The sequence below is a fragment of the Crocodylus siamensis genome, chromosome 1, assembly GCF_052110815.1.
Source record: "Crocodylus siamensis isolate JL-2025a chromosome 1, ASM5211081v1, whole genome shotgun sequence".
Lineage (NCBI taxonomy): Eukaryota > Metazoa > Chordata > Crocodylia > Crocodylidae > Crocodylus > Crocodylus siamensis.
The window spans coordinates 150383085-150396995 of NC_143395.1; the positions used below are offsets into that span (position 1 = coordinate 150383085).

Genomic DNA, 13911 nt, shown 5'->3' on the forward strand with positions numbered 1-13911 from the left:
TCAATGGTGACAACCAGTACTCTGCAATCATATTGACCAACTCCCTCAGCACCTGTAGGTGCATCACATCTGGCCACATGCACTTATACATATCCAGCTTTTCTAAATAGCCCAGCCGACCCTACTCTTTCACCACTGTTAGCCGCTCACCGTCTCCCCAAACTCTGCTTCCAAGTGTTATAGTCTGGGATCTGACCTTGCTGGTGAAGACTGAGGCAAAAAGGACATTGAGTACTTCAGCCTCTTCTGCATCATCTGTCACTAAGTTGCCTCCCCTATTTAGTAAAGGAGCCACTCTTTCCCTGATCTTCCTTTTGTTACCGACATACTTATAGAAACCTCTCTTATTACCCTTCACTTCCCCTGCTAGCTGAAACTCCAGTTCTATTTTGCCTTTCCTGATTTCATCCCTGCATGCTGGAACAATACTTGTATATTCCTCCCTAGCTGTCCAAATATATCTGGCTAAGGTGTCAGCTTCCACAACATCTGGTGGCAATGAGTTCCACATATTAATTACATGCTGAGTGAAAGAGAACTGCCTTTTGTTTTAAACTTCCAACCTACTCATCTAACTGGGAACCCTAGTTCTTGTACTGTGAGAGAACAAGTGATAAATCCCTATTTCCTTTCTCTTTGCCATTTAGTATTTTGTAAACCCTTATAATTTCCCCTTCAAGTGTCATTTCTAAACCAAGCCCAGCCTCTTGAGTCTCTCTTCATGTGGAAGCCCCTCCACACTGCTAATCATCCTCACTGCCCTTCTCTGGAGTTCTTTTTGGGAGTGTGGGCACAAGAACCGGGTGCAATATTTCATGTGTGAATGCACCATAAAGGGACACGATAATACTTCTCATTGTGTTTACAATTCCTTTAATAATCTCTAATGCTGTTTGCCTCTTTGTCAGCTTCCGTGCACTGAGCTGATGTTAGCAGCAAACCTTCCACGGGGACTCCCATATCTCTTTCTTGGGTGGTCAGCTAATGCAGGGCCCATCACCTATCACCTGCTCTGATCCTACAGTGAGTCGAAGGCCCAGCCGGGCCGGATCTCTCCACTGCCATGGCAAATGGATGCCATGCTGTCTTGCATGCATACCAGCCTAGACTCTGGCTTATTACTCATTCCATCCTGTAAGAGCACGCACTGACTGCATAGACTTCCTCAGCCTGACAAAGTGTTTTTAAACCCAAAAGCTTGCTAAAAAAAGTTTCCCAACTATTTAAGCTGGCCTAATGAAAGATATCCGATCACCCAAAGAACCTCATCTGCCTATGCTGGAGATTGGGCGCTCAAGCACAGGTGAAACAGGGCAATGCAAAGGGCTCCTGCTTGGCTGCACATGGTCTACTCAGAGCCAGCCTTAGCGAAAATGGCACCCTGGCCTACCTTGTATTTTGGTGCCCCCCTCCTCCCCACGTCAGCTCTACTGCTGCAAGGAAAGAAAGGGGTGCAGCGGGGCAAGGAGTCCCTCACAAACAGCCTGGCTCCTCCAAAACAGGCTAGGCTAGGCTGGGCCCCACTCCTCCTGCCCCAGGCCAGGGCTGCGCTCGCGGGCTCCCCCTCGAGACAGTGTGGGACCCGCTCGGCGCTGCCCCCGCCCCCCGCAATCAGCACTTGCCGCTGTTCCCCCGGCCCCGCCCCCGCGTTCCTTCCCCTCCCCCCGCGCCGGGGCGGAGCGCGCAGGCCGGCGGCTCGGGGCGGCCATGGCGGCGGCGGCGCAGCCGCGGGATGCCGGGGACTGGCAAGACTTCTCCGGCTTCCAGGCGCCCTCGGGCAGCGGCGCCGAGCCGGCCGGAGGCGGGCCCGGCGACCTGGCGGCCCGGCTGTCCCTGTGCTTCGAGCCGCCGGCCCGGGGTAGCGGCACCGCCGACAGCCGCCCCCCGCCGCTGAGCGAGCCCAGCTCCCTGCGCCACGACGAGTGAGTGCGCGTGCGCGTGAGCGGCCGGGTCTCCCCACCCCCAGTGCGTTTGGTTCCTTCCGCGTGGGCTGAGCTGGGGCGGGAGGAGCTCGGGCGCCCCCATGCGGGGTGGGGGGGACGGGACCACCGCCCAGGAGTCCACCATGCTGGGGGGAGCAAGGCAGAGGACCTGCCCCAGGGGATGCTTCCCTGCGCCTCACCCGGGGTGCAGGGGCAGGCCGCAGGGGGGCTTCTCTGGAAAGGCCCTGAGCCAGGTAAGACCCTTGGCTCAGGGCACCTCTCTCCCTTCCCCCTCCTTCCCTTGCCTGCTGCTGTCCCCGGTTTGAGGAGGCTCAGCTGGGGGCTGCTGTGGCGGGCGGGTTCATCCTCGCAGCCCACTGCCCCCCTGGTTTTTCCTACCAACCCATGAGCTGGCACAGAGTGGGTGAAACCTACCTGCTGCTGTCTCTCACTGAGAGGGGTGGAGCGGCTCTGGAGCCTCCTGCTGTGCCCGGGGGGCAGCAGCGGGCAGGGGAGGTGTGAATGGAGGGGTGGGAAGGGAGTGCAGAGGGGAGATCATTGCCTGCTTGTGGCACTCCATAAAAGTGCCTGGACCCTGCTCCTGCAGCGCAGTCTGCCCCCTTGGGTACAGCAGTGAGGCTGGGAGCCAGGGTACTGCCACCCCATCACTTGTCCAGCACCCACCTTTACAAAATCCTGGTTTCCCACTACCTGGATGTGGGAGCTTTACTCCACAGTAGGGCGGTGCACTGCAGGCCCAGTCCTCCTTGCCACTAGGTGAAGTCATTTGGGTACTTGTTCAGTGCAACACGTGTCCACACTCTAGAGGGGGAGTGGGGGAAACAAACCCATAATGAATTTGTGTCAGCTTCTGACTTCTTAAGGCTTGGCCACAGTGCCACAACTCCAGATGCTTCCTCAGCCTGATGAAGGGTATTTGTACCCGAAAGCTTGCTAAGAAGACTTTTTCCAACTATTTGAGATGGTCTAATAAAAAGTACCTGATGTACCCAAAGCACCTTGTCTGGCACTGAGGTGTAGGCATTTGTCTTGTTTGAAGGTTTTCTTACTGTATTATATTTTCCAAAAGAGAATGCGTCTTTTCTTAAGGGGGAAATACTTTCTTAAGCTCCAAATAGCTTCTTTAATATTTATTTAACTTATTTCAAAAACTCAAATCTCTACCTTTCAGGTGAAACTAAATAGGGAAAGTTTAAGGCAGAAAGCAATACATTTAAAGTTGTGTGGCAAATGAGTTTGTAACTGTACTTTGTTTGTAAATTTTGTTCCCACAACATAATATTTGCTTCACTGCAGTGCTGTTCAGCGTTGAATTGTAACATTGTTTTAAATTGCACAGTCTTCACATAAGGCTTTTCTATACTGCCAGAAGGTTGCAATGTTTTTATTACCCAGGTGGGTAATTAACCTGTGTGAACTATACCAGGATATACACAGTGAGGACAAAGCACTCAAGTATTTTTATTTCATGGTAATCTCACCCATCTGCAGGCACCTGAAATTCAATCTCTAAGTTTTACATCGAGTCCCATCACCTAGCTATGGATGTTTTTGGGGGGGGTTCTTCTTTTTTATCTCTGCATGGTTCACACATATAAGTTATCCTAGGGTAAAAATGAAAGTTTTAGTTCTAAAGACAAAGCCTCTTACAAAAATGATTTTTGTCTTGAGTGTTTGTAGTCAGCACTTGCTAATTCCTGCTTTGCAAGTTCTGGCAGCAAGGCAAATTGGAGTAAAATAGAGAGGAAATGAAAAAGGTAAAATAGCCATCACTGGTAAAATTCAGCCAGACAAAGGGAGAACTTGCCTACACTGCAAACAGCTTTTGATTATGTTTATGTAACTAGTGATGCATGCTTTTTTTTTTTTTTATCTTCCCCTCCCTTTTTTTTCAAAATGTTCCTGATGTACACACACAAGCAAATTACTTGTCTCTTTGGAAAAAAGAAAGATGTATAAACAAAGCTGAACTTGAAGGTTTTATTTCTTTAACTTTAAAACACAAAAAAAATTGGTCACAATATTTTTTGGGATATGTGGAGGCAGGAAATGTACTTATTGACAGAGACCTCAGCAAAAGATATTCTTTTATCTTAATATCAGTTGTTTTTCATTTTGATGTCTGCAGATTTGTTCTTTCATTCTTATATATAGGATTTGGAATGCTTTGACTGATAATTACGGTAATGTCATGCCAGTTGACTGGAAATCCTCCCACACCAGAACTTTGCATTTGCCAACATTAAATCTTGCAGAAAAAGGGGTAAGTTCTGACTGGCTAACATCTTTTCAGCAACAAAACAGAAGAGGTTGTAATTTGCATTAAAAGTGTTGGTTTTCTGAAACCCTTATAATATTTTTATTTTTCATGCTTACACTGTCATTAGCAGTAAGTTCCCCTTTAATTTTTTTCAAACAATGATATATTTCTGCTTCCCAGCTTCAGAACCTTGTCAGTAAGTTGACCAGCCAACAAATGGACCAATTTGCATAAGAAAAGGAGCATGGGAAAAGGCAGTATTGAACTGTGAAAGTGGTTTTGTCTCATTTAAAAACATTCTTCTCTGTTGTGTATTGAGTTCTATCTGAATCCTTTTGGGAGTATTCCTATGCTTTGGTAAATTTAGCATGAACTTTTTCCCACCAAGGTCTGATTCTCCAGCTAGATAAGTACAAGTAAAACTCTGCACTTGTGGATCCAATTGTAGGATCCAAGTCCAAATATATTGTAGTCAGTTCTTTATGAAGCAGAGAATTCAGCAACATTTTCCTCTTATTATTCAACAAATAAAATAGTTGCCTTGGAGAAAAATGAGAAGAGTAGGGGGAAAAATTAGCTAAAGAACATAAAGAAGCCTAAATGTGCCCCTTATTTTATAGCAATGCTCCTCAACCTTTTTAGACTCAAGATATCCCTTGGAAAATGTGAGCTCACAACTTTTGTGACTTTTTGGCAATGGAAAAATAATCATTCATTTCTGTTGCAAAGGACTCCGAAAGACCACAGCAGGTTAGAATGTTTTTGACACTCCCATTTGCAATCTCTGCGTTTATCTTGTGAATCATATAAGTGCTTGCATACCTGACAGTACAGCACTGCATCCTTGGAAAGATCTCCTAGCACTCCAGGGTATTGTGGTACCCAGGTTAAGAATCATTGCTTGATAGTCTACTGAAATTAAAAAATACAGCTGAGGAACAAAACCAGGACAAGTTCCTCAGGTATTCTGACTCCAAGAAACTGGACTCTGAGCCAGCATTCTTCATGTAAAACGCATGAGAAAAGGAGGACAATTTTGAGCTCTGTCATGCTTTTGATTAAATGAGGTAAAAGTGAATCCACTCCACAGGAAGCAATTGGTGGGAAGAGTCAGGATAGAAAGGTAAAACTGAAAGAAACATTTATAGGGTCCCAGGGGTAAAGTGGCAATATCAGGCAGCACTGCCTGGCAGCTGTCTCTTTTATGTTTGGCTTCTGTTATGTGTATTTATTTATTTGGACATAGTTATCTTGGTTTATTTTGAGAGTTCATTCAGCTGCTCTGAATGGGTTTATAATAATTACATCTTTGCAATCAAAATATCAATGAGTATGTCAGTGTCTTTATTGCAGGAGACGCAGACTTTATGAAAGAGACTCTTTTACTTGGATGATTCCTGTCTCGGAGTGTATCTTGAAAGTGGGATGTTGAGGGAGAATTGTCACCTGACCCTAGTTTCCTGAGATCCCCTCTCTCTGTAACAAAAGAACCTGTTCTTTGGGAAGCTGACCTGTTCTTTGAGAAACTAAAATTCCTAATCCATTATCAGAAGGATGCCTGATATCATCTTGCATAAGATGAAAAGCATCCCAAGACTCCAAGGTGACTTAAAGATTACATTATTTCAGATTAAGGAGACCTATTATATATGACAAAAATGGTTGCATCCAGAATTGATGCCCTCAGCATTGCAGTATACAAGATAAGTCTGAGGACCTTTCACATCCAAACAACACCTTTTGTGGTCAATTGGAAGATAATTTTATAAAGAGGACACAAGACATTTGCCTGTTAAGCCTATTCTTCAAAGATCAGCAGTATCAGTGTTCTGAATAATGATGGGTACCTTCTTGTATGCCTGTGAGGACAAAGTAGATCAGTATTTAGGAGTTGCCCGTATCCTCAGCATGGGATATTCTGTGTGGGTCTGAATTTCTAAGTCTTGCACCTTTAAAACCTGTTAAGTTTGCTTATTTGGAGTGTGGAAAGAAGTTGAGCAGATGCCTTCTGTAAAATGCAAAATGGACAAATTCCATAAATTCTGGAGGGACTGAAGGTGCCTTCCAGAATTAATCTCTAAATTGCATTGTAATTTGATTTGGACAGGGAATCATTTTGTTTTTAAATGTGAATTTGTTTTATTATATACTAATGGCCTGATCTGAATCTTGAAAGAACAGAAATTCTTTTGCTGCCTGACAGAAAGTTGGGACAGTGATTCTCCTTTTTCAGTGACAGTTGGCAGGGTTCTCAAGAAGATTGTATATTTGTGTCCACCTGTCACAAGTATGTTGAGAATTGCAGTGAACAACATAGGGGTTTGGGCACATGTTTATCACAAGATACTTCACAGATGATAGATTTTACAAAAGCACTTGAAGGTAGTTTTGGAAGGATTTGACAAAATACGTACTGACAATAGCAATGCAGGCGTGGCAAAAATTTGAATTGATCTAAAGTGTAAAAAGTACCCTGACATTGCACATTCAGTGAGATGGTAGATCTTTTTTTGTACCAGCATGACAAATGCTGAATGCCCAGAGGTTGAACAAGTGGCTATAATTGACATGTTGAATTCAAAATTTTCACAATTTTTTAAAAGACCTGTGTTGCTGAATTGCCAACTGATACTTACGTACATTTGGCACATTCAGGTTCATTTGACTGAAACATTTTAATAGGATGCTAAAAAAGCAAATCATTTCAAAGTATATCAGTATCTTAAGGCAAAATTGTAGGCCTAACAGATTGGTAGCTAGGGGAATCAGAGGATTTGATTATTGTGGGGTTTTTGTTTTACTTACTGAGTTGCAAGCTATTCAAAGAATGTATTTTTTATGTATTTGAGGGATAAATGCTTACATAATTATTTCCATGATATATATGGTATATTTTCATTTAATAAAACATACAGGGTGTGTTTCCAGGAAAAAAAAAAAAAAGATTTTGTTTTTGGGAAATGTACTGGTAACTGTTGCTTATATCAAAAGTCTGATGTCTTTCAATATATAAATATCACTGATCTTGCAACAATGTTATTTTATAACAGATTCTAGTTTTATCAGACTTTTGTATGGCTTTCTTGTTCATTACTTTGATGTCTTCCATTTGAAAGAGTAGAGAACAATTACAAATGATGGACTTAACACTGCCTTTTCTACAAATGTTTGTATGGCATCCAGTGGGTGGCATGTGAGTGGCTTCATTGCTAAGTTATGTACTTTTTAGCATGTTGAGAAAACAAAGAATGCTTATGTGTTTGTCCAAAGTAAATGTTGATTATATTGATAAAATATGTTTCCTTTGTAATTTTATTTTAATTTTTATTGAGGTTTAATTGGGCTTTAAGTACTTAAAAGCAAGAATCTAATTCATGTTCATTATTTAATATTAGAGACTTTTTATAATTTAATTTCAGCCCCCACCCCCTTTTTCTTTGTGGTTTTAGGTAAATGACGGTTTGAACCTTGATTTGTCAGATGATGAAGAACTGAGGGAGCAGCTAGATATGCATTCTATCATAGTGTCCTGCATCAATGATGAGCCGCTTTTCACAGCAGAACAGGTAAAGTATCCAGTGTTACTACTGTGTGTTAGCTCTTAAAGACATACCTATTTGTTTAATGGATGCTGAAAAGATTTGGATGTAAACTGATTGAGTGCTTTATAGTTACATAAGGTTGCATGAGGGACTGTAGCATTCTTCAAAGTTTGAGAGGAAAATAATATATTTTGTTCTGTCAGCTTTAGAATCTCATTTTACAGTAATTGAAATGCTCATTGCTTCTAGTGCCTTAGTTTTCTCCATCAAAGTCCATCAGAAATCCAAAGGAGGAAGAGTATATAGAAAAAAATGTGTCTAAATTAAGTGTGTGGCATACGGGTATATAAGAAAACAGATAGTTTTATTTTCAAATATCTTGGAATTAACGTATAATGTGTGGCTTTCAAAAACAGTACAGTAGAACAATAATTTTTTTGTGTATATGTGGAAGGAAGATGGAAGTTAGGACTTCAGTGTTGCATAATATTAGAGTGGAACAGCAGCACTCTGCTCTTATTACATTTGAGAACGGCCTGTTGTTTAAAAGACTTCTACACAATTTAAAATCCACATGCTTATTTGTACTGTCTTGAAAATTGCTGTGCCTCTTAAAGATGATGGGTAGGGTAATGACTACTTCTGTGAATCGTACTTCAGAGAAATTCTGTTCTTGGTGCACACGTGCCCCATGTGCATAAAATTGGATTCTATTTTGAATAGTGGTATCCACCTGGGCTCTTATGAGGATATAAGTGGGCAGCCCAGACTCTATCACAGACCTTGCTGGCCTTCTGTGATTGTGAGACAGATATTGAAGAGCTTCAGGCCTCTAAGAGAGGGAATAGCTATCACTGCAGTGTATTCTATTTTGTGGTGAATTCTTGTTAGATTAATTACTTAATGGCAAAAAGAAAAGTTTAGACAGAAGCAACCAGGGAAGCCAAAACACAGATAGGGTTTCTGTCGTCCTCCTCCTATACTAGACCCCCAGGTACAAAAGTTCAAAATGACTTCAGGGTTTAAGCTCTGTCTCCTGTCCTTACAAGAGCAGTGGCCATCACCATTTGTCATTCCAGGTGCCATTTTGACAAGGGTCACATATCTGAGTGTTGCCTCCATGCTGCATCTCCCTTGCCCCGGCTGGGCAGCAACAGAGGCGCAGCTTGTGGGGTGGAGGTGGTGCCTGCTGCTGCATGAACCCTGGGAGGGTGGAGGGTGATGTGTGTTCCTGGACCTGCAGCCGCAACTTTTCCCAGCGCTTGGGTGGAGGAGGGGCGTTCAGCTAGGGCTGTGAGTGGTGGCGCGGGGCTGAGAGCAGAGCTAAGGTGAAATTTGGGGCAACTACAACCTCTTCCCAGTGCCGATGGAGCCCACTCCAAGCCCAGCCCCCAGTGAGAAGTGCCCCATGCAGTACTGGCTTCGGCTACGCCCACCCGGCAGCTGCAGCCTGCCCTGAGCACAGATCTGCGAGCACATACCCTACTCCCCCCCTCACGCCCCCGCCCTCCCAGGGTGCAAGCAGCGGAGAACCGACTTGCCAGCTGGAGGCAGCTCTTCACACTGCCAGCTCTGCTCTGTGCCGCGCTGTGGCTGCACGCAGCATGGGCATTTATCGCCCAAATGATCGGTCCCACAGGGCTGATATAGACAGTCTTCTTCATATCAGTACTGTTCTGATATCGGACTGATGTATCGGTGCACCACCTTTCTTTTTTTTTTTTTTTACCTGGAACCTTATCTTAAAGCAAGGAAATTTTAAAGTACGTATATTTGGGAAACACTATTTGGCAACTAGGATTTTGACCTAGAAAAACTAGATTCGTGGAAGCCTGGTAATGGGGAGTATAACAGGAGAGGCACCCGGGATTGCTGTCACTCCCCACTCTTGGCCACCCCTATCCTGTCATACTGCTATTCCAGCGTCCCAGGGTCTTTCCTGCCATGCCTTGTTGTTAAAGTAAGGAGGGAAGGCTGCCCTCTGAAGCTGGGGAGCCTAAGTGCTCGCTCTCTTGCACTTGCTCTCTTTCACTCTGTATTGTCTAGCTCTATGTACCGTAAAGGCTAAATTTGTGACCTCCAGCAGCCCCCATAATCACGACCATGCCTCACGGATCTTATGCAATGTCAGCTTTAGGAGGCTTCTCACTTAATTAACACTAAATCAGGTACCGCCTGCAAACACCTTTTGGGGTTTTGACTATTCCTCACCCCCAACCCCTTTTTCTCTAGCTGGGCTCTATCTGCCACAGGCCCACTCTGCCAGGACCCAGCTTAGGAGCTCCAGCCCTCTCCAGTTTCCATCCTGTCTCTGTCATCTGCCCTGTCTGGGGCAGGGGTTCTAGCCCTGGTTGCACCTCAAGGTTTCCTCTGCACTTCCCTAGCAGCCACACTCCCTGTCCTCCCAATGAAGTCCAACAAAATTTGCAGGCTTCTGCCTTACCTAAATATTTAATAATAAAAAAGAACTCTCCCCCCTCCCCCCTCGGGAAACCCTGTACCTCCGGGTCAATGCTTACTAAAAAAAATTGCAAACAAAAAGAGAACACTACCTGTTTAAGGGCACATCACTCACTCCAAGTATCTCTGACTGGGCTGTGCTGCTGCTGCCAGTATTTCCTTCTGGACTTTCAACTTCCCAGCCACTGGAGTTCCCAGCAGTCTGCAATATAAGAGACTCCCATGTACCCACACAACCCCCCAGAGTTCCTGCTCCCCAGCTGGGCAGACCTCTCTCTTCTTCACATCCCCCTTTTCCTAGCTTCCAACCTGGAAGTTGGAGAATGTCCACAGAAGAACAATAAAAATAACTGAGAGGCTGGAGAGAGAGACTTGCATAGAAAAAATAAGGTAGCAATAAAATTAGTTTTACTGTATGTGATCAAGGGGCAGCATAACCCTCTGTATATATATTTTGAAGCATAAAAATATCAGGAACTAAAATAATTATTTATGATGGTACTAAATGGCTTAATTTGAGGAAATGGGATGAAATTAAGAAATAAAATTTATACTGAATATCAGGAAAGGGAGTTAAAGCTCATTCTTGAAGATTATCTACCAATGAAGATGCATAGGTCTTTGTATAACTACACAGATTCATCCTTTTAATATTTAGTCATGAAACTGAACATATTCATCTTGTACACTTTTTGTGAGAAGGCCAAATAAAATAGTCTCATTTTCTATTTATATTCTAATTTTGCATTAATAAGCCTAAATTCAGTGTCAAAATTGACTTTGCTGTGCAACACTAAACTGTGCTTATAGAAAAATATATCTAAAACTAGAAAACCTTACAAATATAAAAAGATAAGCTAGAATGTACTAACAGTGTAAGTCATTTTGTTTCACTTTTTATCCCAAGTATGTGTATATGTATGTGCATTTCTCTTTTTTTGTAAAGGTGATTGAAGAAATAGAGGAAATGATGCAGGAATCGCCTGACCCAGATGATGATGAAACACCCACTCAGTCAGACCGGCTATCCATGCTTTCTCAGGAAATTCAAACACTCAAGAGGTCCAGTACAAATAACAGTTATGAAGAGAGTAAGAAACCCTGGTTTAATATCCTGCCTTTATACTTTAACTTTTTGAATATATTTAATCAATTAAAACAAATTTCCGCTTGTAAATTGAATCTGCATTTAAAAATATTACTAATAAAACCTGAAATTGAATAAAATCTAGAATAAAACAAAAATATAATTTATATAAAGAAAAAATTATAAGGCTTGTCAAGCATATCCATTTAATATTGAATGGAAAACTTTGCTGTGAAAATATTTAATGTTTTGATATCCTGGATTTGGCTCTTTATAGGAAATGTGAAAAGGCAGCTATCCCTGTTAAAGTTTGTTAAGAACTGCAAACAGTGATAATTGACCGTTGAGGCTACTGGATGTACTTTGCATTTCCAGAGATGAATTAATGTTCAAAAAGCATTAAAGGAAAAAAAGTAGACTCTTCTGTTTCAGTGACTGTAGCGTTTGCATTTTAGTATAAGCCAGAGCAGAAACGGAAGAAAAAAATGTTTTTTCTACATAGGCATAATGAGCTTGACTAGTTTTAATTTTTGTGCGGGGTTATTCTGATAGTTTTTACTTTCATAAGCTAAGTACAGACATTCAAAAAGCTCAAAGTGGAAGTGGTCTACATTTTGCACTTTAAGTGCCCAAAATTAGGTCAGGAGCAAATGGAACAGATGGTTGCCCTTGCAGTGAGGGAGGGGAGTATGCATGCTGCCTGCAGTGGCCTTGGCTAGCAGGTTCAAGGTGCTCCTGCATGCTTACCAGTAGACTGCCTCCACTCCCATGCCCCTGCCACCACTGCTGATGGAAGCTCCTGCTGCATGACCCCCCAAGCTGTGCTGACTCAGGTCTAAGGTAGCTGTCAGGGGGGCTGGTGGGGAGGGCAGGACAGGGGCGAGGTGCACCCAGTGACCTAGGGCTGTCCCCCACTGGCCCAGCCCAGCATGGCAGCCAGACACACCATCCAAGCCTGTCTACAGACAGGGCCTGGTGCTGGGCAGTTCCTGGGCTGGTAGAGGCACTAAAACAGTGGCAGGCATGGCTGGGAAATGCATATGGCTGCAAGTGTGCAGGGCTGGGGCTGTCATTGATGCACGCCCCCAGGGGTGGGGCAGGAGCAAAGCAATGGGCTCCAGCTCCAAGGATACCAAGCTGTTCCATGCAGACAGTGCTCTGCTGCTACCTGCTTTGTAGCACTGCCTGGGCAGCCAGCTCTGTTCTGCTGTGCCCTGCCACTTGCCTGGTGAGGTGCCCGGCAGGGTGGGAGTTCTGGCCTCAGTGTGCCACTCCCTGAGGACCCCCTCAGAGCAGCCCTGCTGGCCCTAGGCATGGGGCAAGGGCAGGGGCTGTGTCCAGCACTACATGGGGCAGCAACTGCTGCAGAGGAATTCCTCACCCCCAAGTTGCTCTCCATGTCAGTGGCCCACGAAATGGGCAGTCTTGGAAATGGCCAGGTGAATGGTGGGGCAGGGCACAGCTGGCTGCCTAGGCAGCCTTGTGGGGCAGGCAGCAGTAGAGTTCTGTCCTCACAAGTCGGCTCAGCATCTTTGGAGCTGGGTCCCATTGCTTTGCCCTTGTCCCTGGAGTCCTGGCTCCACACACCCACAACCCACTGCACTTCCCAGCCATGCCTGCCCCTCTCCCAATGACTCTACCAGCCCAGAAGCTTCCCAGTACCTGGGCCCTGCCTGGCATGTCACAGGGTCGTGTGTGGGTGCAGCCAGGCTCAGACACACGCAATGCACTAGTCTAACCTAAACTGATTAAGTCTGATGCCATGATGATTCATAGCTACCTTAGAGTGGGATCCCCCATTTTTAAGCCAGTCTGTGCTCCCTGAACTTCCATACAGTTATGGGTTTTGATCGATTTCCAATCATTTATACTGGTTTATGTGTATAGACCTACCAAACTCATGGACCCCAGCAACCAGTTACATGGGTGTAATGTGGCTGGGGCCCCCAGTTTCATGGCCATATCATACCTGGGGCAGCCATTTTGAAGGTGGAGCGAGGTGCCCCCCACCACCCCAACACCTCTAATTGGCTGAGGGATACTGCAATTCCCACCCCTCCCAGGCATGGATTGAAAGCCCTAGCTGGAGCTGCCTGCCTTGTTAATTCACTAATTCTCACCCTCTTCAAAGGGTGGCTGGCAAAAATTACACAGTAAACAAACAATTTAGGTTTGGCAATTAAACAGCTCCCGTACCCACCTGAATTGTAAAGCAATCTACCTGGCTAAAATAAAGCAACAGAGACAATGAATTTTAAAAATACCAAGTGTCAGTGTTATTAAAAAGGAAAACCAGTACTATACTAACACCAACTAGATATACTTTATTAAGTCAGCACTTAAATTAAACTATACACAGAAAGACCTTGCGAAAATAAAGGTATACTATGCACAACATGAACTGGAAGGAATATCAGGTATATACAGTTTGTTACAGGACATTAACAAGAGCATACTACTGAACCTATGCTAACCTTGAGAGAGACTGTTCAGGAATTAAACATAACCATGCTGCACCCAACTGCTTTTGAGAGGGACACTGCCTGCTTCTGTAGGATGAATGCTCATTTGTAGGCATAGATGGCATGCTCAGCATCTACTGAGTTTGTTGGGATGCTG

At 44.3% G+C, this 13911-nt stretch overlaps 1 protein-coding gene across 2 annotated transcripts in view; it reads left to right on the plus strand.

The window, feature by feature from the left end:
• The first annotated feature begins 1674 nt into the window (after nt 1-1674).
• FEZ2 (fasciculation and elongation protein zeta 2) overlaps nt 1675-13911 on the plus strand; it is a 52287-nt gene continuing 40050 nt past the window's right edge. For both annotated transcript variants that reach the window (XM_090045259.1, XM_090045267.1), the window contains exons 1-4: nt 1675-1922; nt 4098-4206; nt 7653-7769; nt 11152-11296. In XM_090045259.1, the coding sequence (XP_089901385.1) occupies nt 1708-1922; nt 4098-4206; nt 7653-7769; nt 11152-11296 (586 nt within the window). In that variant the 5' untranslated portion in view covers nt 1675-1707. The remainder of the gene's footprint in view (nt 1923-4097; nt 4207-7652; nt 7770-11151; nt 11297-13911) is intronic.